Source organism: Scomber japonicus, chromosome 4, assembly GCF_027409825.1.
Source record: "Scomber japonicus isolate fScoJap1 chromosome 4, fScoJap1.pri, whole genome shotgun sequence".
Lineage (NCBI taxonomy): Eukaryota > Metazoa > Chordata > Actinopteri > Scombriformes > Scombridae > Scomber > Scomber japonicus.
In genome coordinates, this window is record NC_070581.1 from 29,474,884 (window position 1) to 29,497,153 (window position 22,270).

Consider the following 22,270-nt stretch of genomic DNA (forward strand, 5'->3'; position numbering starts at 1 on the left):
CTGTAAACATTGTCGAAATATCGCGCGATCACTGAAATACCGTGTGATCTCGCGAGACACCCACACAGCACATCTAGAGATCTGTGCGTGATCGCGTGATATTACTATGTTTACAGCATTAGCAGTGGCCGCAGAGGACATCATCCCTATCTTCCCCGGGTTCTATGTTCCCCGCTTTGTATGTGACCGGGGAACATAGGGACGATCTCGTCTACAGTTAACCAGTTAGCTGAGTTAGCAGATGAGCTAGCCGCCGAGCTAGCAGCGGAGTTAGCCGCTGAGCTAGCAACCGAGTTAGCCGCGATCGGGGAACATAGGACCCTGGGAACATAGGTACGCTCCCCCGAGTTAGCTAACCCTTTTACTCAAAGCTAACCCTAACCCCTAACCCTTACAGCTTGGTTGTTTTGATCCCTTATTGTTGCATTCATATGTATGTTTATACTCCTGTTCTCATCCTTTACCACTGTGTTCCTATCTGTTATTTGTTATTATAGATTTTAATGGTTGTCTTGTGTTTGTTCATGTTTCTGCTCTCATTAGATCACCCTGTATAACATAAAGGTGGAATGAATGAGAGTAAATGCAGAGGAGCAACACATCAACAAAAAAGGATCAACAATCATGCAGGTATGTATGTGGTTATTATTTATTGCTACTTTTAAGGATACAAAAATAGCAAGAAACAGAAACTGTTTAAGGAGGCACAGAGTTCGGTAGACTCCAAAAGCAACAAGTACAGGATACAACTATCAACACAGAAAATAAAATAAGACAGTATTAATAACCTTTTCATTACAAAAGATTTCTTTTAAAGATTGTAAAATTATAATAACAAATGCATAAACAAAAATAAAAACTATTACGGGGATAAATGGGTCATAATTCCCTTCAGAAAAAAAACAGACACATTTTTACCTTGTAATAAAACAGATATAGATAACTTTGTGTATACTATAAACACAAGAGACAGATAAAAGATATATGACAAACAGTTTCTATTTTAGTCTACTCAAACTTCAACACACGGACAAACACACTTTGTATCTACTATTTACAAAAAAAGGGGAAAAACTAGATAATATAAACTACATTCAAGAAATGTCAAATGCACCTGTGCTGTATTGGCTCAATGGGAAATATCATTAATAGTATCCATCAATATTAGCTTGAATAATATCACAAAATAAAGTGAGGTTGTCTTTAAAATAGGTCCATATCAAATATTAAAAGTTGAGATTCAGTCTTTTACATTTTACTTACTGTGTTTGTTTTTCTTACTTCACTTGAAACAGTTTTTTTTTTTTTACAATCATATTTAAGACACTTGGCACTTTTAACAAACTCCAATCCACTCAGTGAAATTTTTACAATGTTACAAAAATAATTGTCAAACTACTTTTTTTTTTTTCTCGATCAAAGCAAGCTGTATTAGCACGTCAGTTATCCACACTGTATATCCCTACTGTGCTGTCAGTGTGAAAAGATATAATGGCATTTACAGAGAGAGAAGTATGTCGTTTACATCGGCAAGCATAAAGCTTCTGCATGGGCAGGCACTTAGCTTTGAGTATACTGATTGTCATTATGGATGGACTCAAGGTTCAACTATACATAAAACAATACACACAGTAAAAGCTTTGGATATTTTTAGACTGCGGCAACAGCCACAGATGTTATTACAATCATTTTTTAAAGAGAAATACAAATAAAATAGACAAAAAATATCAAATAGAGGTTGATAAAAAAAAAAAGAAAAAGCAAGACCACCTTTTAAATCTGAGTACAAAATCTCTCACTTCAGCTTGAATGAGCCAAACTTCTGATACATTTCCAAAATTTCATCCAATGCATGACTGATAAACAACAACAACAAAAAAAAGTCAAGCATTGAAATCCTTTAAAAAATAAAAATAAAAATAGACCCATGCTATCACTGTAGCATCACAGGCCCTGTGAAGCCACTTTGGCATATCACCTGAATATTATGTAATGTATATTTTATGAATATAAAATGGTACATTATTCACATGACTCACATATTATATAAAAAAAGGACAAAAAAAGGACATTGACCCCCTGTTATTGAAAACAGTGCATATTAGGAGGTCTCACAATAGTTCATTTGTATATGGTTAAGGCAGTGTGCGCTTCACTTCAATTAGAAAAAAAGCACTTAAAATGAGATGATCAGCATGTAAGCTTTGGACAGTTGTTTCATGTATAACTGCATACAAAGAGAGTTACAGACAAAATACATACTTTGAGCGAGAAGAATGAAACAAAAAAGAAGAAGGCAAGCTTTGGGCCACAACAAAGAGCTGAGCATCATATTTGGGCTGACAATTTTTGGTATGTGACATTAACCTGTTGAAATTACACAGATGTCATGTGAAACAGCTGCATGCTACATTTTTCATTTGTATGAGGCAAACAAGTGTGAGTTTATTGCCTAGGCAATATGGCTAACTTTGTAGACAAGTGTTTTCCCATTATATGTCTTTCTTATTTTGTAAAGCATGTGAGTGTCAACCTGAAGAGAAGATAAGGCACGTTCGCCTGTCGGTTCTTATTGTTTTTCCTTGAGAACCTGCTGGGTGGTTTGTGGCAGACGTCACGGGTCGAACAAATTCTTCTGTTTGCCAAATAAAACAGTTTATTGCCGAAACACATCCAAAGCAAACACAGCAGCTGGTAGCTGATATTTCTATCTCCATAGACGCAGAAAGATGAGGAAGAGAAGGTATGATTGTTGGTGGAAGTGTGTCACCGCACTGGAAAGTTGAAGCCTACGTGCATGTGTTTGTTTGTGTGTGTGTGTGTGTGTGTGTGTGTGTGTGTGTGTGTCCGGCAGGTGGTGGGGTGGGGTGTTGTCACTTCCCGCTCCGGTTACTCCTCTATGTCTGTCCTCTTGCCTGAACGCCCGTCAGATCCTTTCTTATGATTTCATTCACTGTAAAGCAAAAGAGAAGGAAACAAAGAGAGGGATGTTAGACAGTGGCATTTTTTCACCTCCAATTAAAAAAAAAGAAGCATTAAAACAGACTTCTGATCAGATTAAAAGGTGAGATTGATTATACTGCTCTGTGAAATCACACAGGGAGGTCTGATTGACATTTCTGTGCAGAGCATTGATAAAAGGCGGACTAATACTGCATTTATGGTGAATAACCACTAGAGGTAGAGCTATGCAAGAGCCTATAAGCAATCCCTTTTGCTCAGCCGATTACATCTGCGTGTATACACATCAACAGAAGAGGAAGGGGGTTGAAATGGAAACTTTCACGGTGTCATGCTTCTAAAAATAGGATCACCATGCGCAGGAGGAGGAGGGGGGGCGTAGTAGACGTGTGATGCTTTCAAATGAAAATAAAATATTCAATTTGTGGGTTGAATTATTGAGATTATTTATATCTGCAAAAAAACCTACAGGTTTCTAAGTATTTGAAGCTTTCCTGTGAATCGGCTGATAAAGCGCTGACATTCAAAGTGTGAAGAAAAGTGTGACAACCTGCCAGGAGTACATCTGCTCACCTCAGTGTGAACTCAGTCAAAAGTCACACTGTCAACAGGTAGTTCTGCATAAAGCAAGAAGGAATCTCAAGTATGTGTAACATTTCATCTCTCCAGATATGCCACGCCGTCTGTGTTTGAGCCCTGGTGTTTATCTGGAAGCCCCGGTCTGGAGGCCTACTGTGTGTCTGTCTGTGTACACTGGCAGTCAGAGACGTTATAGGCTGTGCCACTGCTTCCACTGTGCCTCGGGGAACTCATTAGGGCCGATGAGTAATATAAGTATTTTAAAGTGGGCCAAAAAAGCTTTTTGACTGCAACAAGCCATTACAGAGCATGTTGTGTCTGTGATCTTGTAACCATGGTAATCGGCTACTCTTTGGGATTGAGTTATTTACCTGAAGTTATACCCATGTACCCATTAAATTTTAATTATTAATATTGCCATACTTAAGATGTGTAATGCTTTTCAAAAGGTGTTATTGGTGTTTTGTTCAAGTTCCCACTGCTTGTGCCAAGAGTTAGATAGTTAGAAGTTCAATACCACTCTCATATCGGTATGCTAAATATGAAGCTACACTCAGCAGACAGTTAGCTTAGCTTAGCATAACACTGGAACAACAAGTCCTCCAGATTAAATGACAACAAATCTCATTAAACAACCCATTGGAGTGTAATATGCTGCTTAATATAACATAATAATGTTTTAAAGTGTGACACCACTGGTAAAAGGCTGGTTAGGTTAAACCACAAAAACCAGTTGGTAATGTTAGGGAAAGATCATGGTCTGGGTTCAAGTGATTACTTTAAACATGGTTATTACTCCTTTGACGTTAGACAACTCTCGTCATCATGGCCACAGTAAACCCACGTTAAGGTTTTTTTTTAAAATGCCCCAACTCACGGTTAAAAACGTGACACTCGCGGTTGTAAACAGGAAGCGAGCAAAAGTTAAAACTGGAAGCAAACAGCGGTCTCCCACAGCTACGTTTTTGCCATCTAACTAACCAACTATCTATCCATCTGCCAAAGTCAAACCAACATCCTCCTACGAAGAAAGTCACCTAATATTAAGGTCATCTGAACTGCGTCACTTCCCCATGTCGTAATTGCTACAGCCACTAGATGGCATCTGTCACTCCAATGTAACTATAGGTCGTTTTTGGCGACTTAATTTAAAACCTATAGTGTTGGTGCTCTATTATTTGGCACCACACCTTATGCTGGTAGCTTAAACCCACTGAGCCAAGCTAACTGTTTACCTCTGTTTCCAGTCGTCTTTATGCTAAGCTAAAGTAAACAGCTGCTAGCTTTAACTTAATTCTTAAATGACAGATACGAGTACGGCATCAAACTTCTCATCTAACTCTCAGCAGCAAGTGTATTTCCAAAAAATGTCAAACAACAGTACTCCATTAAAGCCATCAGGACTGAACTGGATACATTTAAGGTTAAAACATTTTGAACAACAACAAGATGAACCAACAGCTGTACAAAATACTAAATCACCTTCAGCGGTTTTATTTTTAGAGGCAGAGGAGTGATATTCAGTTGGCTTGTGTGAGCTCTATTTAAAGCCCTGATTTACATAGTGGTGAGGCAAAGGCTGCAACTATTAAAACACACGTAAAATGAAATCAGACACCATCTCACCCACACAACAGCGTCTCTAGGCAGATGACAGCTCATGACAAAATTACCTAAAAGTAGTCAAAAGGTCAAAGCATGTTCTTATCTAATGCTAGCAGGAAATAGCTGTATATAAAAAGTAAGAAAATTCATTTAGACCATGATGGAAAATATGATCTCTAATTAAAATGGTGAGCTAGCAGCTAATCATGCAAGTTAAGTGTTCAGAAACCTAATTTAGCAATCAGACAGACGTGCTCTTCCATCCAACAACACAATTTTGTCTCTCCTTTCTCTCCGTCTCCCCTGCTGCTGTTCTATCTGATCATTTGCAGATGTGAATAAGAAACAGCTCAACACTGAGCACATTTTATAGCCAGAGCAGCATCTGAGAGTTGCAAAAACTGCAGGAGCCGCCAAACTGGATGCTCTGCTGTCGTCACAACTTCAGCGGCCCTGTTTATTTTAGGCTGTAGTGGAATTCCCTCTGACACCTAATGCCTTAAAGAAACGTTCATGTCCCCAGCGGTGCCACAAGATTTTTTATTTTTTTCCCGAGCATAAAAACGAGCTTAGAGAAGCAGCAGGAGCGCCGCAGTGGGGGCAACATACAGTGGGGGCTTTACTGAAGCTAATGAAGGGTTGGCACAGACTGGGGTATTTGAGGCTGGCCCCGGGAACACTCAAGCTAGTCTGTTCAATAGGTGAGTGTCTGGCTCCTGAGTTCTGCACCAATGAGCTGCACTGTTTACCAACCAAAGGTGGGAGGAGAGAGAGAGAGAGAGAGAGAGAGAGACCCTGTACAGTAGCTGACTCAGTCGCTGCACACTGCCTGCTGCGAGCTGGACTGAGTGTGTTTGTGTGTCTGCATGTTCATTCAGTATGTGTATGTGTGTGTGAGTGTGTTTGTGTGTAAAGGGCTGCACAGTACATTCATGGGTTACATACAGGAGAGTTTTGGTGTGGGGTTGTAATGACAGTACGAAGCTGAAAACCATAGAGAGAAAAGAGAAAGCTGAGTGAGCGGACTTACAGCTAACCACTAAACCTAACCGCAGAGTTTTCAAGTGTGTCTTGAGACAATACCCACACACATGTACACTGAAAGAATTATTGCTTGTTCCTCTTCGCGCTGGCTGTGAAGGGATCGCTGTGAACGCAGCGGAGGAGACGGAGATAAAAATCAAATTCCTCCACCTCCATATTAACTTAACAGAATATAAGAAATGTGGATTCTGACTCCTTTCTCTTACAGTGCAGATGCATATGGAAGATATTTGGAGATCTCTTAGAGCCGCCAATATCTAGAAAATGAGCATACAGCAACCAATAATTTTACAATGTAGATTTGAACATGTGAGAGTTTTAAGACAAGCTTGAAAAATCTCATAAATGAAACAATACAAGTGTCTTAAAGCAGTTGTCATGCACTCATCATAACAGCTCTGGAGTATTTGATCAGGCCTTTTAAATGGGATGGAAGTGAGCTGAGACTAATGCGTGTCCACCAGGCTGTTGCTGTGTGCTTTATCTCCTCTAGCCTGATCTCTACCTGCTGGAACAATTTCACCTGCTCCACTGCCTCTGGGCTTTATTCCACACCCACTAAATCTGTCACTCTCAGCCTTTGTAGGCTAAGCCAGTAGCTCTGTCTTGTTTTCATAAACTATGTGGCATGCAGCGAGTAATGCCAGACATTCTTGATAGTTGTGATCCAAGGAAAAAGCACGTTTCCACAGGTTATCTTTTTTTTTTTTTTCTTCAAATATTCAACTAACCTGATATAATAAATAAATATAAATGTCAATCAAGAGTCTGTCTTGTTTGGGCAAAAACAGGAGGCATGGAAACTTGTGTGTGAGGGCTGAACACACAAGCCCTCTGCGTGGGAGGCATTATGAGCCAAGTTTTGGTAGAAAATGAAATACCTGACTTTCATTTAACACTCTTCACTAGAGGATGACACAGTTAAGGCACCTCGGAGATGTGACAGTTAGCGACCACAACAATGTGACGATACCAGGATGTGGCATCACCCTTTTTCGAAAAATGACTCCAGACTGAAACACATGTCTGGATGAGTAATGTTGACAATCTCACTTTGGTGAAAATGTGTTTGATGGTCCCAGCTTAATTTTTTTTTTTTTTGTGTTATCGTACTCGTACTTGACGACCTTTGCAGTCAAACACAGAGGGGTTTTTCTCACCTCAGTTTTCTTGTCACCCTTTTAGATATTGGGAAGTCCCCCCTCCACCCATTTGTTTTTCTTATTAAAGCAGCAATGACTAAACTTGATAATGAAATGAGTAGGTGGATCACCTGTTGGAGTACAATGGGGGATTATTTAGTTGCAGTTGTTTGCATTATGCATTCAGGGATGTGGTATTAATATCATAAGATATCAAAGGCACCTGAAATGCAACTAGTTTTCATGTGATTTCAAAGGGGAAGGTTACGTGCTACATGAATAGAAAACTAAAACTGAACAAACACACAGAGAAACCTTGGGAAGCTAACAGGCCGTCATCAACTTTTGATGATGGGAGGATCAAACATAGAGCCCAGTTTGACTGTTCCTCTAACTCCTTGTTAATTCACAAGCTCACAACCCTGTTGCTGTTTACTGCGGAGGGAAACCCTGCAAGTCCCATCCAAAAAACACAAATTCCATTGCTGGCCTTTTTTCTCAGTTTCATTTTTTCCATTGAAACACACACACACATGCGCACACACACAGCCCTTTCCCTTTTCCTGCAAACTACCCTCCACCCTCCTGCTATCTTACAGGGATCAGGCTGGATTTCTGGAGGAAAGCAGCTGCAAATAGGAATTTCTTGTGCCAGATTGGCAGAATCTCGTGGTCGGAAAAAAGCTAATCCTCTGGTGGGTTCCCCCGCAGAATCGGGGGGCGTAAGGCCAAGGAGAAGCCCTAGCCAACTATAACAAACAAAGAGGCTTTCCCCAGCTCTCCCAGGCAGCCCGTTCCACTGTTTGACAATGGTTGCCATGGAGGTTGTTTTTCACTTCATAACAGTGTCAACATGTCCAGGCGGTCAAGAGAGTGACACTTTTTTCTCCCTCCCTCCCTGTCGTTAATGTGAGAGAGAAAAAGCTCATTTCCTGATGTGTGGTGCCAAGCGAACCCCCTGCGACCAGCAGAATGAACTGTTGAATGGGGCATGATGACAGCTTCAAACTGTACTTAATCCTCACCTGACTACAAGAAAAACTAGAAGAAAACCCTTTTCAGAGCCTGTCATTTTATTTTTCAACATGATATAGTTTAGAGAACCTTTAGCTCCAAAATAACGAAGAGGTTCAACCTCCTGCCTGCTGCTGGATGTGGCCTGACATTAATTCTATCAGAGGGTAATGGGGTTGACAAGCATAAGTATAAACATATGACTCATAATCCCTGTTATTTCCACCTTGAGTGGAACATAACTGCACCTCATGGCGAAGATTGTTTTAACAGTGAGAGCTTTTTCTGTTGGCTTTGTTCAGAGTGATACTATAGTACGCAGATCAGACCGGGAATACGTGAAAAGGAGATGGCGCAGATATTGTAAATATCCTTGAATTGTTCTTAGGAAAAGTCATATCTTTGTTGCCGGGTCTTATCATCCATCTCTTTCACAAAAGGGAATTGCACATATTCATCACTTTGTCCTCCTGCTTTTTTCGCCTCATTACATTCAGCTGATAAAGGCACACACTGTGAATGACATAAGCTATCCCCAGAGTGGGAAATTAACTATTTAACATGTGAACATCTACTAGCCACTGACAGATAAATGTTTAAATACACCAACCATTCAATAGTGAATCATTATTTAGTGTCTGAAATCTCCCAGCCACTTTAATATTTTACCAGCATTTGACAGGTGGCTGCTGCTAATTTAAAGTATAAAAGCACGAACTTACACTCACCATCATCTAGGTAGGCCTGGTCCAAGTTCTCCTCTTTGACCGTCACCCTCCTCTGTCCGTCTCCTGGAGCCTCCATCTGCCCCGTGCCGGGGGGAGCACGGCCTTTCTGCTGTCCTTTCTGCACGAAGGGCTGCTGCTGGATCACGGTGGGATACTGCTGAGGGTGGGTCACCACCGCCTGAGCCAGGGGGGGCGTAGGGGAGTTGGCGGCCTGTGGGGAGTAGGCATCACAGTAGATGATCTGCTGGTTGTCAGGCTGCGCAGCACTGAGAGGTTGATGGTCTCCTCCCCGAAGCAGGTGGTTGTTGGGGGAGAATTGGATGATAGATGGGTGCTGGCCTGCACCTAGAGGACCTACAGACTGCGCCGGGGAGCCTGTGTGAACCAGGACTGACCGATGCGGGTCAGACATCATCCCTCCAGTCTGCTGATAAAGGCCAGGGCTTCCGCTCAGACTCTTGCCCCCACGGGAATACACGATGGCCGGGCTCTGCTGCTGGAAACGCGTGTCTTGGCCTGGAAGGCTGGAGCTGAGACGCTGACAGGATGCCATGCCCGAGACCAGGCCGTTGTCTGGGTGGAGGGCACCACGGGGGTTATGGTAGTAGGAATGAGGGGATATGCCCTGGAAGATCTGAGGCATGGCAAAGCCAATGTGGTCTGCTTCATACTCATCAAGAGGCTCGGTCTTTATTGAGGGAGCTGTAAGGAAGACAAAGATCACAGAGATGGCTGTAAATATCCTAAGAGGAAGTATGAATATCATTTTTTTGATATCCAACAAAGAGGCTGAGCAGCATTCTTACATGCCAGTGGTGTGTAGGTGAAATGTTGAGGCTGGCTGCGCTTCCTTTTGCCGTTGATGACGTAGAAGTTGACTTTGGCTGGATGGCAGATAGACGTCTCTCGGTAGGACGGCACCTCCACAAACAGCATACTCTACAATACAGTGCTCTATTATGTACTGTACAAGTCTGACAAGACTACAAATCAGTTCATGTGTGTCTGTGTGTGTGTATTACAGGTCTTCCAGGTTATGTCAGTCTGATGCAAAACACTTACTGGCTGGCTCTTATCTTTGTCCACTGTTGCTTCCATTTCCCAAATTTGCTGCCCGTCTAGAAGGAAACAAAGAGAGAAAGTGAAAACCTAAACGCTGCAATTTAACAATTAAACACAGCAGTGAGGTAAACAAGGTTGACTGTTTCAAGATGTACAAGACAACAGTAAATTCTCAGAGGCTCTAGCATTTGAAGGAGGAAAACGCTGAATTCTCACCCATAACCTCAAGGAATGATTCTTGTTTTGAATCCTTTTGTATTTTAATGTCAACGTGGCGCCATGTGCACAATATAATTTAAAATTCATGTGGAGAGAAAAAGCCTCATTGTGCATGTAGATAATATCATTTTTAAAACCCCACTTCCTCTTACATAACCAAACACACATAAAGGTAGGAGATCATCTGTAGGTTTACTCCTAATACACAAGCAGTCAACCATGACTCTAAGGGACATATGGCTGCCATAGAAACACCTCATCTGTTCTCCGAATGACAGCACTGACAGAAACACAACATTAGCAAAGGGGGGTGGGGTGGGGTGGGGGGGGTTGTGTGATGAGCAGTCACGGCTCCTCCACATCTGTAGCGATTACAGTTCATGTTATGTTACATCGCACTTCATCAAATTACCCTTCAAGTGTAATTGAAGACAAACAAAATGTGCTTGAAAATGTGAACTCCATATGTTCAAGCACATGATCCGACATGCTGCAGAGAGGTTTGTTTGGATGTTACTGTACTGTAGGTGGGAAACCCTCTGTCAAAATTGCAAATTAGAAACACATGGCTTAAATGAGTCAGCAGGAAAAAAGGGGGATTCCACGCATCTAGCCAACTTTTCTTCTTTTTTTTTCTCCACTTTTATTTTATGATCGATTCTCTCCACGTCTCTTACACAATGTGATGACGACTGCTTTCTTGGCTTTTGTGTTTGTTTGCGTTTTGTTGCAATTCTACTCTAAGGGAGACCCCGACTCTTGTTCCTCCCTCTGGAGATAATTGTGAGTGAAGGTGGAAAAGGGAAGAGAAGCGAGCCATGGGGAGAGAGAGAGAGAGAGAGCCGAGCCGAGCAGACTTGACTTGACTTGGCCGGCGGCAAAGCTTTCCTTCCCCTCTGTACAATCCTCCCTGTCCAAGCACAAGAGCCAGAGGCAGCTGTCTCTCATTCAGAAGGATTTCACAGCTGCACTGGTTGAGAACTTTGTGTCATACAGAAACTCTCCAAAACAATGGCAATGGGTCTGTGTAAGATTTCTTTTTTCCATCTTGGTCTTACTAGCCATTACTGCGATGTGTCGTAACACAGGGAAACCCAGAGAAAAAAAAATAAGAACGGAGCAGCAGGGGCGAGAGGGTCCAAGTTTTTTCTTGAGGTGGCCTGTGAAGTGCCTGCATTTAAAAAGCCAAGCTCTTTCAAGACAGTAGTGGAGTCAGTGAGTCACAATAGCAGACAAATGCTGTTTTAATAGAGTTGTCTATCTCAGAGAAGCGTCGAGAAACAGCTGGACGTAATCTGTTGGAAACATGATTTATGGAAGAATTACCTACGTAATACTACTCACACTTTTTAAAGATCCCCTCAAAACATGTTTTTTTGGGTTTTTTCCCCATTTGATTTGATTTGATTTATTTTAGCAGTGTATTCAGCTGTTACTTTGGTTTTTTTTTTCTTTTTTCTTCCCTATCGCACTATTTTCTCTGTTGTATTTTCTTTTCCCTTAGAGGATTTGGGGCAATGACGTGGGGTTGGGGGAGGGGGTATATGTGTGTTTAATTACAAATGCCAATAAACAGATTTTTTTAAAAAACAAAACATGTTTTAAGATGTCTATAAAATACTCTCCATTGAATATAAAGGTGTGCCAGGTGTGTTTTTCCCACTAAGATAGTTAAATTGTCTTACTTAGATACTTAAAAATGACATGTCCTCTTTTTACCTCATCAAACCTTTCAGCTGAACACAGTGAAAAAAAAAAACATTCTCAGTGTTTGTGCAGTGAAGGCTTCAAGTTTCCACATCGCAGCATTGAGTTGTGATGCCTACAAACTCTCTCTGCTCATAGATACGCTTTAAACTCAGATTTTCAACGGTGAAACAGAGAGAAACTTTCCACCTTCACTTGATGAATGTGAAAACAGTCTTCTGGTGTCAAACTCGGCACATACGTCATTTTACACTGTGAAGCTCAGACATCCAAATGAAGTAGACATAAGTTGGAGTGGAGTGGAGGGGGATTTTAAACTAGTTAACAGCTAAGCAGCTTATGGTGTCAAAAAGGAGGGAAACTAAGGGTTCATGTAATAGAGGTGTTACTCACGTTTAACCCTATATAAAACATAGACACATCACTTTGTGCTAATTATGGTGAAATCACTCCAGTTTGCCTTCGTAAAGTAAATAAAGGGTCAATTATCTCTTCTAACATTATATAATAGAAAGTAAAAAAACAACAATATGTATTTCATTTCATAAAAAGATATAAAAGTTAAGTCTTTCAGCTCCGCTCGGATGCATTTGTGTTGAAGAGTAACCTTTCATGTGACAAAACAGAGCTATAAATCACACAACAAAAGGCTCGTCTGAGTGATAAGACATCATGGAAGTCAGTGAGGAAGAAAAGGGCAAAAGGAAGTGTGGCTGCAGTGTTATCATTCGGATCATGCAAATACACTCGTACAATGATGGTGGTGGTGAAAATGTGAAAGCTATCAACTTGTTGCACACGCACATACACACACGCACACACACGCACACACACACACACACACGCAGCTACTTAGGAGTCATTAGTCATCGCTTGTGTTGTGGTGAATAAGGGTTTTAGCGATTTCAGATTGAGTCATAGGTTTGTGTTTCAGGTAATGTATGGCTTTATGGTAAATGTTGTTGAAATACATAGAAAAAATATGTTGGTTAAAAACAAAAAAAAAAGTTGTTGTGAGGATGGGATGCTCGGGGGCCGATGTGATTTGTTCAACGCCACTCACCCTGGTTTTTCTCCATGAAAATGACCTTAGAATCGGAGCTGAAGTTCTGCCCAGTCAGGATCATCTGCTGGCCTCCCAGAACAGAGCAGCTGTCCATGTCCTGCTTCTCCACCATGGGAAGCTCGTGTGCTGAACGCTGAGCTGTGGAGAGAGAGAGAGAGAGAGAGAGAGAGAGAGAGAGAGAGAGAGAGAGAGAGAGAGAGAGAGAGAGAGAGAGAGAGAGAGAGAGAGAGAGAGAGAGAGAGAGAGAGAGAGAGAGAGAGAGAGAGAGAGAGAGAGAGAGAGAGAGAGAGAGAGAGAGAGAGAGAGAGAGAGTGCGTTACACCTACAGCACTTATAACCAGCATAAGAGAGAAAGTGAGAAGACATGTACTGGTTCTCACAAGTGTAAATACTTGGTAACAAGAAGTGCCTGTGCTTTACAATAAACAGATGATGTTGAGTCATTTGGCAAGCTTTCAGTTTAAATAAGCGGCAATATAAATCTGTCAAATCACAACTTGGGGAGCGTTAACAGGAAAGATTGTCAGTATAGTGCAATAAGATAAGAGTTTGATGTAATCTGTGTGAAGCTTGGACGTGTTTTTCAAAGAAATCAAATTAACCTTTGCGCTATTTTTCAAGGTTTGAGTCTATTCGGGTTATATTTTACGGTATTTAAAAGGTATTGGTGTTAAGAATTGAGAGTGACGTAGTTGCTAGGACTGCAACAGACGATCATTTTCATTACTGAATAATCTGTCGACTAGGCATGGGATGATAACCGTGTTCAAGGTATACTGTGATAACGATAACCGAAACCGCCAAATTTCCTGTCATACAGTTCCTCAGGTATGAGCTTGTGTTTATTGTCTGGTCAAAGACAGGAAGTGCTGGTCAGAAATCCCTCAGGTGGTGCAGCTGCAGTGTAGAGTATCACGACCCCTCACACTGTCATTACAGATTCAGGTTAAATGAACATGTCTGTCTTTATTTTTCTTCCTTTTAGGAACATTTTAGAGCTGGAATCGTAATACCTCCATACCCTGAAACCATGATATTTTTGCTTATGGTTATCATACCACCAGAATCTCATACCGGCCCATGCTTACTGTCTGTTTTCTCATTTCTCATTAGCCATTCGGTCTATAAATGTCAGAAAACTGGCAAGCCTAAAATCTCTTATTTTGTCCGATCAACAGTGCATATCCCACAGAGTTAACTATAATATAAGACTAAAGAAAGCAGAAAATATTTACATTTAAGAGGCTGAAACCTCCTGTAAAAATTACCTGAAACAATTAATCGATTGTCAAAATAGTTGTCAACTAATTTTCTGTCATTGCCTAACTGTTGCAGGTCTGTGTTAAACATGCAACAGGCTGATAGTGTGTCGGTCATTACAAGCTCAAGCTGCACAGTCAAACCTTGTTAAAGCCAATATAACTTCTGTTTGAAATGCTAGCAGAGGTTCCAAAGTGTCAAAAGCTAGCTAAAAGATACCAAATATATCAGTGTGAAGTTTTCCATTTTATATAATAGGCTTACAGGATCATATAGTTTGAATGAGGAGCTGAAACAAGGTCAAGTGTATGTGTGACGGCGTTAATGTCATTCATATTATTTCCGCAGAGCAACAGAAACAATGTCAGTAGTATCACTTTTGTGGAAACGCTAGACACATTAATGATGCTGCTCTGTGTGAAGTGTTGCTTCCTCTTCTTGTTTATTACAGTATCAGCCATTAGCTCAGCCGCTGCACTCACTGAGGCGAGCTGAGGCGTCGACAGTACTGTGACCTTTGAACATAATCGTTCACCCTACTGCACTGCGAGCGGGTATAAAACAAAGAGGATGACAGCAGAAGGGGCCCTTGTCACCTCAGACACACCAACGCTGACTCAGTTTGCTTTTCAACAGGTCAGACAGATGTATCACAGGTGTCATTGTGAGCAGCTTTACGGTTGATTGCTTTTCACTGACGACAATTGTTCTGAAGTTCATCTTGTGACAGGCATGACAATTGTTCTAATCGGAAAACAGATGGGAAACGATTATAAAGTGTTAGTATATTCTACGTCATGTGGGGTTTTTTTACAATGAGAGGAGCATATTGCACGCAGCCTGTATGAAGCTAATATGATGAATATTATGTCTTGACTAGCTATATAAAGGACTTCCTTGTTTGAGTTTTGATTACACCAGGTGCTTTAATAACACTGTGTACACATACACTGATGTACCCAAACACAGACTTTACTACACACATACAAACAGGTACACAGACACTGCAACATGCTGGGCCCACCTACTGGATGGAAGCCCTGCTAGTATAAAGACAAGCTTTGTGCACAGGACTCTGGACTATCAGCCCAGCTCCAAACTCATTTACATGTGGGTTCATTTTTTAAAATATTTTTTTTAAATGTTTACTTTGTATTAAGTTTTGTCAACTGATGAAAACATCAGCGGTTTTGGCCTCCACGAGAAGCATACATGAGGAATTCATAAAGTCTGCACTGTAGCAGGAGTCAAACCTGCTTTTTTTTTTAAAGATGAGGTAAAACAGCACAAAAAAGTACATCATAAAAAGTGTTTTATGTGTAGCCGCTTACAGCACTCGATAGGATGCGAGGCCACTTGAAGAGAGACGTGCTGTCCTCCAGGCTGAGGTATGTGCACACGAAACACGAGACGAACACGGGTGTTTTTTCGGCCAACGTCTGTCTCGCCCTTCCTCAGCTCGATGTCGGCGTTCCTGAGCTTCAGTATCCCAGCACAGTCAATTCTGTGAGGAGGAGGCAATATGTAAGCACAGCAGGCAATGGCAAAATTATATTAAAACAAGACCAAGTATCTCCAATAGAGCCACAACGATGAATGAAATGAACAATTAGTCGATTGACAGATAATCAATCACCAACTATTATAATAATGGATTGTTTTGAGTCATTTTTTCTCTGGTTCCAGCTTCTTAAATATGAATATTTTCTGGATTCTTTACTCCTTTCTAATAGTCAACCAACATGTTTGAGTTTTGGACTGTTGGTAAGGAAGAAAAGAAGATTAAGGTTGCGTTTTGGGCTTTGGGAAACACTTAATCAAGTAAATCCTCGACAGACTTAGTTGCAGCCCTGTTCTACCCTACAGTCTACTAGCTCAGTGAGGCTACACTCAGACACATCATTACTTTGAGTTAAATGCTAACACCAGTCTGCTAACATACTCACAATGACGGTGTTAGCATGTTTATATTAAGCAGTTATTATGTATAAGCTGTCTTAGTTTACTGTTAGCATGCTAACATTTGCCAAATAGCAAAAAACACAAAGTACAGTTGAGGTTGAAGGTATGGAGTGATGACAGGTTTACAGCTATATGGGCATAAACCAAATTGTGACCCAATAATGGCGCTAAGGGAAAAGTCAGGGGATCAATATGTAATAGATGTCGAGGTATTTAAATAAAAAGCTAAAATGTCAACCTCATGGTGGCTCTAGGGGAAAGGTCAGGGGTCAACAAAGTGAGTAGGGCTCATCTTCAGGGGAGCATGAATATATGTAGTACTATTGAATAGGAATCCATTCAACAGCTGTTTAGACATACTCTGAACCAAAAATGTCAATCTGCTGGTGGATGTGAAAAACTTTCACCTGCTGGTGGCACTAGAGTTAAAATCAGATTAGCACCACAGTCAGTAGGAGTCATCTTCTGGGGAGTAGGAATATCTGTGCAAAATTTAAATCCTACAATTCACCAAATAGTTGTCAACCTAAGCTAAGAGAGGGAAGAAGCTAACATTGCTATCTTTAGATCAGTGACACGAGCATAGCTAAACTGAAAAGTCTTTACAAGTCATTACAGTATTCTCACATTGCTTTCATGTTGTTCTTTGGCTCCAGAGGGATCTCAAGAACTTTGGTGCCATGAATAATCTTCTCAAAACTGGTGGTCGTAACCGTCTTGCCAGTGATGCGGTGGACTTGATAGAAGGCGTGCGGCTTGAGGATGCGCTCGTCTGCTGTACCGATGAAGATCTGCAGGCCGAGTGGCTCCTTGCCTCTGTAGCCATGTAACTGCACACACAAAGAAATAAAACAAAAACCTGACGTCTCTTTGACTTCACTTAAAGCTCCTCCTGTCAGCCGATGAAACAGAAACATGAAGGAAACAAGTAAGACATTTTTAACTTGATATGTTTCTTCAGAGACCTCTTGTTCAAACTCTGCCTTTCCAGATGTTGTTCCCCCCTGGAAGTTTCTAATCAGTGTCAGACCCACGTGTAAAAAGCATGAGCCTCCTCTCTGCAGCCTTGAACGTTAGCCAGCGGAGAGAGAGCTCACATCCTACAACCTTGTACGCGTTCTTTCATAAGTGAAAGAAGAACTGAAGCCAGAGTCCTGTCTTTCGCAGACATGCTTTTTAAATTAAGAGAAGTGAAACTGTCATGCATAGTCGACCTGCATTAGACCTATTTTGAATGTCATGCAGCAGAAATTAGTATATAGGTGAAGCTGTGAACTGAGAAGCAGAAAGATAGAGAGAGAAAGATAGAGAGAGGGGGGAATAGGGGGGGTAGAGGTTACTTTTAACCAGATACTGCCTCTTGAGGAAACCTGCAAAAACCACAAAGCATCAACTTGCATCTAAATGTTGTTTTTGTGCAAACAGTGGAGTGCATCGCCTTTATCAGAGAATATAACACTACGCTAGTTTCCAAACTGACGGTAACTTCTTTCAAGTAACAATTATAAACTACAGGAAAGAGTAATTGCAGTAAGTGTGTTAGACTTTAACTTTATTTAAGATCTATTACACTGCCTGACCACTTGTCTCTAATGCTTAGAGAGCTGCAGAAGACATTTCCCTATTGAGCTTTACACATACACTATTCCTCTTAATGGTGGTCAGAAAGAAACACTACATACATCATGTGCATAAACCGCATAGTAGAAATAATTATCTCAGACATCACAGCAGCTGCTGAATGGAGCAGAAACTATGGCAACATGAATGACCATGCTGGCTCCATATCCAGGTAGCTGACACACTGAGTGAAACAGAGGAAGCTGACTGCAAACACTCAACAGACCATGTGAGCAGTTGGGCCGGTTGTCATGGCAGTGGCAGGAGCAGTGAGTCATGACAGAGAGCAGTGTAGGAAAAGTAAAGTGGAGGGTACGATGCTCAGAGAGAGAGAGAGAGAGAGAGAGAGGGAGAGGGAGAGAGGGAAGAAGGAAAAACAGAGAAAGCGAAGGAGGAGCGGAGGAAGGGAAAAGACGAGGTGAAGGAGTGCAGCTGTGGCTAGCCAGGCCTGACCATCTGATTGGCCTGGCAAACCAGGCAGAACTGACCTCGGAGTGACGCCTTTGGGGATGGGCAGAAAATGGAAAAGATGCGGGAAGAGCTTTATTTCCACCAATGTCCTACTATCACCAACAAAAACAGCTTTGACATGTTGCCACGGTGACACAAAGAAGAGGAAGTTAAAACTATTCTTGGACAATACAGCCATCCATAACTGTGTCACAACTTTCAGCTTTACAGATTTCAACATGCTGCGTTTGAACTCAATGTTGTGTAAGAGAAATAACAACGAGCTCCTCAGTCTACAATTATCTTAACCACAGGCAGCATTAATGTCTTTTTTTTTTTACACATCTGGAAGAGAGTGTTTCAGCACTCCCGCTTCCTAATAATATGAGACAGTCAACAAAGCAGTGTGTAAGAGGAAGTGAGGGACAGAATGAACACAGGTCTGTTTGTGTAGCTAAAATCATGAGGGGGTGAGGACACACAACAGTAGACTATTTTAAGCAAGAAGACAGAAAATAAATACAAAATCAGTGAGGCTGCGTTGCTCACTGACCTCGGTTCAGTTGTGAGTGTTGTAATGAGGCTACTGAGTGGTTACAATGTGTCATATGTCTGGGGTTAGGCCATGCTGTCTGTTTCAGAAAGTGAAAAAAGAGGAAGGTGCTATGAGGGTAGCCACAGTAACTCATGTAAAGTCATTTACATACAGCTGGCCCTGGGCAATAACACCACCACCACCACTACTCCGTGCATAATGAGTAGGAAATGCCATTACATGCAAGCTCTCCCATCAGGGTTGCCTGAGGCTCCCGAACTGGAAGGCTAACTTAAATGCATAACATGCCTTCATAGACTTTGAATAGCAGTGCTAAATGTTTATAATTTTGTATTAATTGAACTAATAATACATTTTATCTAGGCGTTGGTCATACCTGCACAACAGGGTGTCCTCCTGTGGGCGCTTTGACAGCACCCCTGCTTCCCTCTGTCTCATAGTGAGCTCTGTGGTGCGGCTTGGGCTGCACATCAATGTGGAGGTCATACTGTTCTGTGCGACTGGGCATCGGCCATTCCAGCGGGGGGAGAGAAGCCACTGGGATGCTGCAGAACACAAAGAATATGAAGTGGATATCAATCATTAAAATAAATATATAAAATGATGATTGGAATATGGAAATGTATCTTGTGTGCATGTGTAAACCACAAGCAATTAGTCTTGCTAATTTACCTGCAGAAGCTGGACACCAGCGGCTTGGGCCAGATTTGGGGGATAACAAAGTAAGGCTCTGTAGCAGGTTTGGGTTTCATGTCCTGTTCACAGGACACCAAGAAGTTCCCTTCTCCATGGTTCTCTGGATACAGAGTGTAAACCTGGTTGGACGTCTTGACTATTTTGGTTGGCACCAGACCTGGCTGATTGGTGCCAAAACCATTGATGGCTTCAGCAAGGGTGTTGTGTGGATAGTGGGCCCCTATGTTGTGATCTTCGTGGCCACTGTGGGGGGACGGACTGCGGGAGCGGTGCCCAGGGACTAACGCTGGATTCCTGTACATGTCGTAGGTGCGTTTGCCCTGTGGGGAAGTGGAGCGGGAGCCAGGCCTGGAGGAGGGCGAACGGTGGCCCAGGCAGCCGTCCTCAGCTAGGCTGGTGCGAGGAGAGGTGCCCGGGGAGGTGCGCGGGGAGCCAGTGTGGATGTTCTGTAATCGGGGGCAGAGGTCTCCGGGATTCTGGCCGCTGCTGGGGGACACACAAGGAGACGCCCAGGGGGAGTAGTTCTCCGAGTGCCAGCTGGTGGAGGAGTTGCTGCTGGCGGGACTCAGACACTGAGGCTCACGGTAGGCAAGGTTGTCATGACCAGGAACAGTGAGGGTGGGTCTGGGGCTAATGTTCAGTTGGTGGTTCTGCAGGGAGTCCCGGCCATGGTTGTAGGGAAGGGAGGGGGTGATTTCGATCCGTGGGCTCAGAGCCAGGCCTGCAGGACGGGTACTGTCCAGGTAGTTTCGGGCCTCCTGGTTGTCATATCCTGGTAGAACCTCAGTGTTGTGTTCACTGTAGGAGGGACTACAGGACTTGATGCCGTATGGAGAGGCCTCCTCCAAAGGGAAAGCCTGCTCAGACTCAGGGCTGAGGACTTTATGAGATGCAAGGTTGGGGTCATCTGCAGGGGAGGAAAGACAGAAACCCATTAGGGTACTATACAACATTCGAAAAGCATTTTTAAAAAGTGTTTTCAGAGTCATTTACTCCAAATATAATTACTCAACAGCAATTTATCATCCAGAACTGAATTTAATCACAGATATTAATGTGCATCTCTTTAAATGACACCAATCATTTCCACTGCAGACAAATGTCTTGCTTTTTTTGTATTTTCAAAGTAAAAGTCCATTCTCAACTTTTCTTATCTGAATGAAACACACATCTGTCAGGTGAACACAAACGCTTCTTCATATTGACATCTCCTCTCACATGACTATTACATGTCTGAACCCTCATGAAGCATGTCATATTTACTTCCTGTTGTGTTATTTGATTCACACGTACAAAAACTTCACAAGCCATATATTATATCTGAGACAACCAAAACAAAAAAACAAAAAAAAAGGAAGAGAGCGAGAGAGGAGTGAACGCTGGCTGTCAGCAAAGCCTCGGACAAACCTTGATGTCCCCCAGCAAAGTCGCTGCAAGGTGGTTCATATTCAAACAAGTACTCAAACTCCAAATCCTCATCAGGGCAGTTGACTCGACTGAGCTCTTCCTCCAAATCTTTCTCGTCGTAAAAAGAGGTCATCTGTCTAAATTTCTCTCTAAAGGGAAAAAAAAAAAAAAAAAAAAAAACAGGCTCCTCCGAGTTCAGGCAAAGCGACAGGGACGTGGCAGAGGTGTTGTGGCGCTGATGTGGATTTGGGGAACCTGTTCAAGTGTCAAATGATGCATCGGTGAAGCTCACAAGTTTCCTGTTTCAGCTCGCCGCAGTTATTTTCAGATGAAGGCGGGTCTATTTTCACACTCAAAGCTGAATTCTCGAGTTCATTTCTAAAGTCTGATCACGCCTCCCTTATTTCGTTGATGCGTCGATTAAAAAAAAAAGAAAGAAGCAAAAGTGCTGCTTGGAAGTGATGAATTAACAGATTACAGAGTGTTTTGACACACTGTGCAGCCTGGTGCTGCCCCCGGGTGTTTGACATGCTGCAGTGACACAGCCGGGTGCTGACTGAGCTCATCACCTGTGAAACAACCGACTTACAACTATCAATTATGAAATGTGGCATCCTTCCAGGTTTACGTGAACATATGCATACAGGTAGATGGATGAATGGATGGAAAGGGCTAAAACACATTAAACTGCACTCTGCATCATGTTGGAGTTCAATAAATAAACCAGACAAATATTTACACGCGCTGTTGCATTGTTAATAAAAATGTACCGGTTTGGCACTCCTGAGGGAATCCCCAGATTTACGCACGACGCATGGACGCAGCACAGAAACCATAGGGCGTTCCTTCTGTCTGTAGCCTTACACCCAGTGGGCCAGTAGCCTATATGCTCTGTCAGCAAAACTGACAGATGTGCATCATGTGTCCCATAGTAAACCTTCTCTTTTTTCTTTTTTTCTTTTGCTTTTGTTCTAACTTTTTGGTGATGCAATTCCTACATTGATTTTCTTTACCATCGATAATGGATGAAATTGAGCATGCAACCCCCAAATGAAGCAGAACAACTGGCCACAATTAATACAATCAGACAGGATTTATAAATCTGATAAAGTGTTCGAGCCAAGTGGAAGTAAGACAGTTTCTCATTTGCATCTTATATGAACCTAACTGGAGACACCCTGCACTTTAGTCA

At 42.1% G+C, this 22,270-nt stretch overlaps 1 protein-coding gene across 1 annotated transcript; it reads right to left on the minus strand.

Annotated features, from left to right (window-relative positions):
• Positions 1–664: 664 nt before the first annotated feature.
• nfatc2a (nuclear factor of activated T cells 2a) lies at positions 665–21,914 on the minus strand. Its single transcript, XM_053318054.1, has 12 exons — positions 21,849–21,914; positions 21,574–21,647; positions 21,079–21,227; positions 19,648–20,578; positions 19,352–19,520; positions 16,977–17,179; positions 15,719–15,891; positions 13,125–13,265; positions 10,136–10,191; positions 9,880–10,012; positions 9,074–9,775; positions 665–2,953 (listed from the first exon to the last, which is right to left on the minus strand). The coding sequence occupies exons 1-12, from the start codon at positions 21,912–21,914 to the stop codon at positions 2,898–2,900; spliced, it is 2,853 nt and encodes a 950-aa protein (XP_053174029.1). The 3' UTR covers positions 665–2,897.
• Positions 21,915–22,270: the final 356 nt, after the last annotated feature.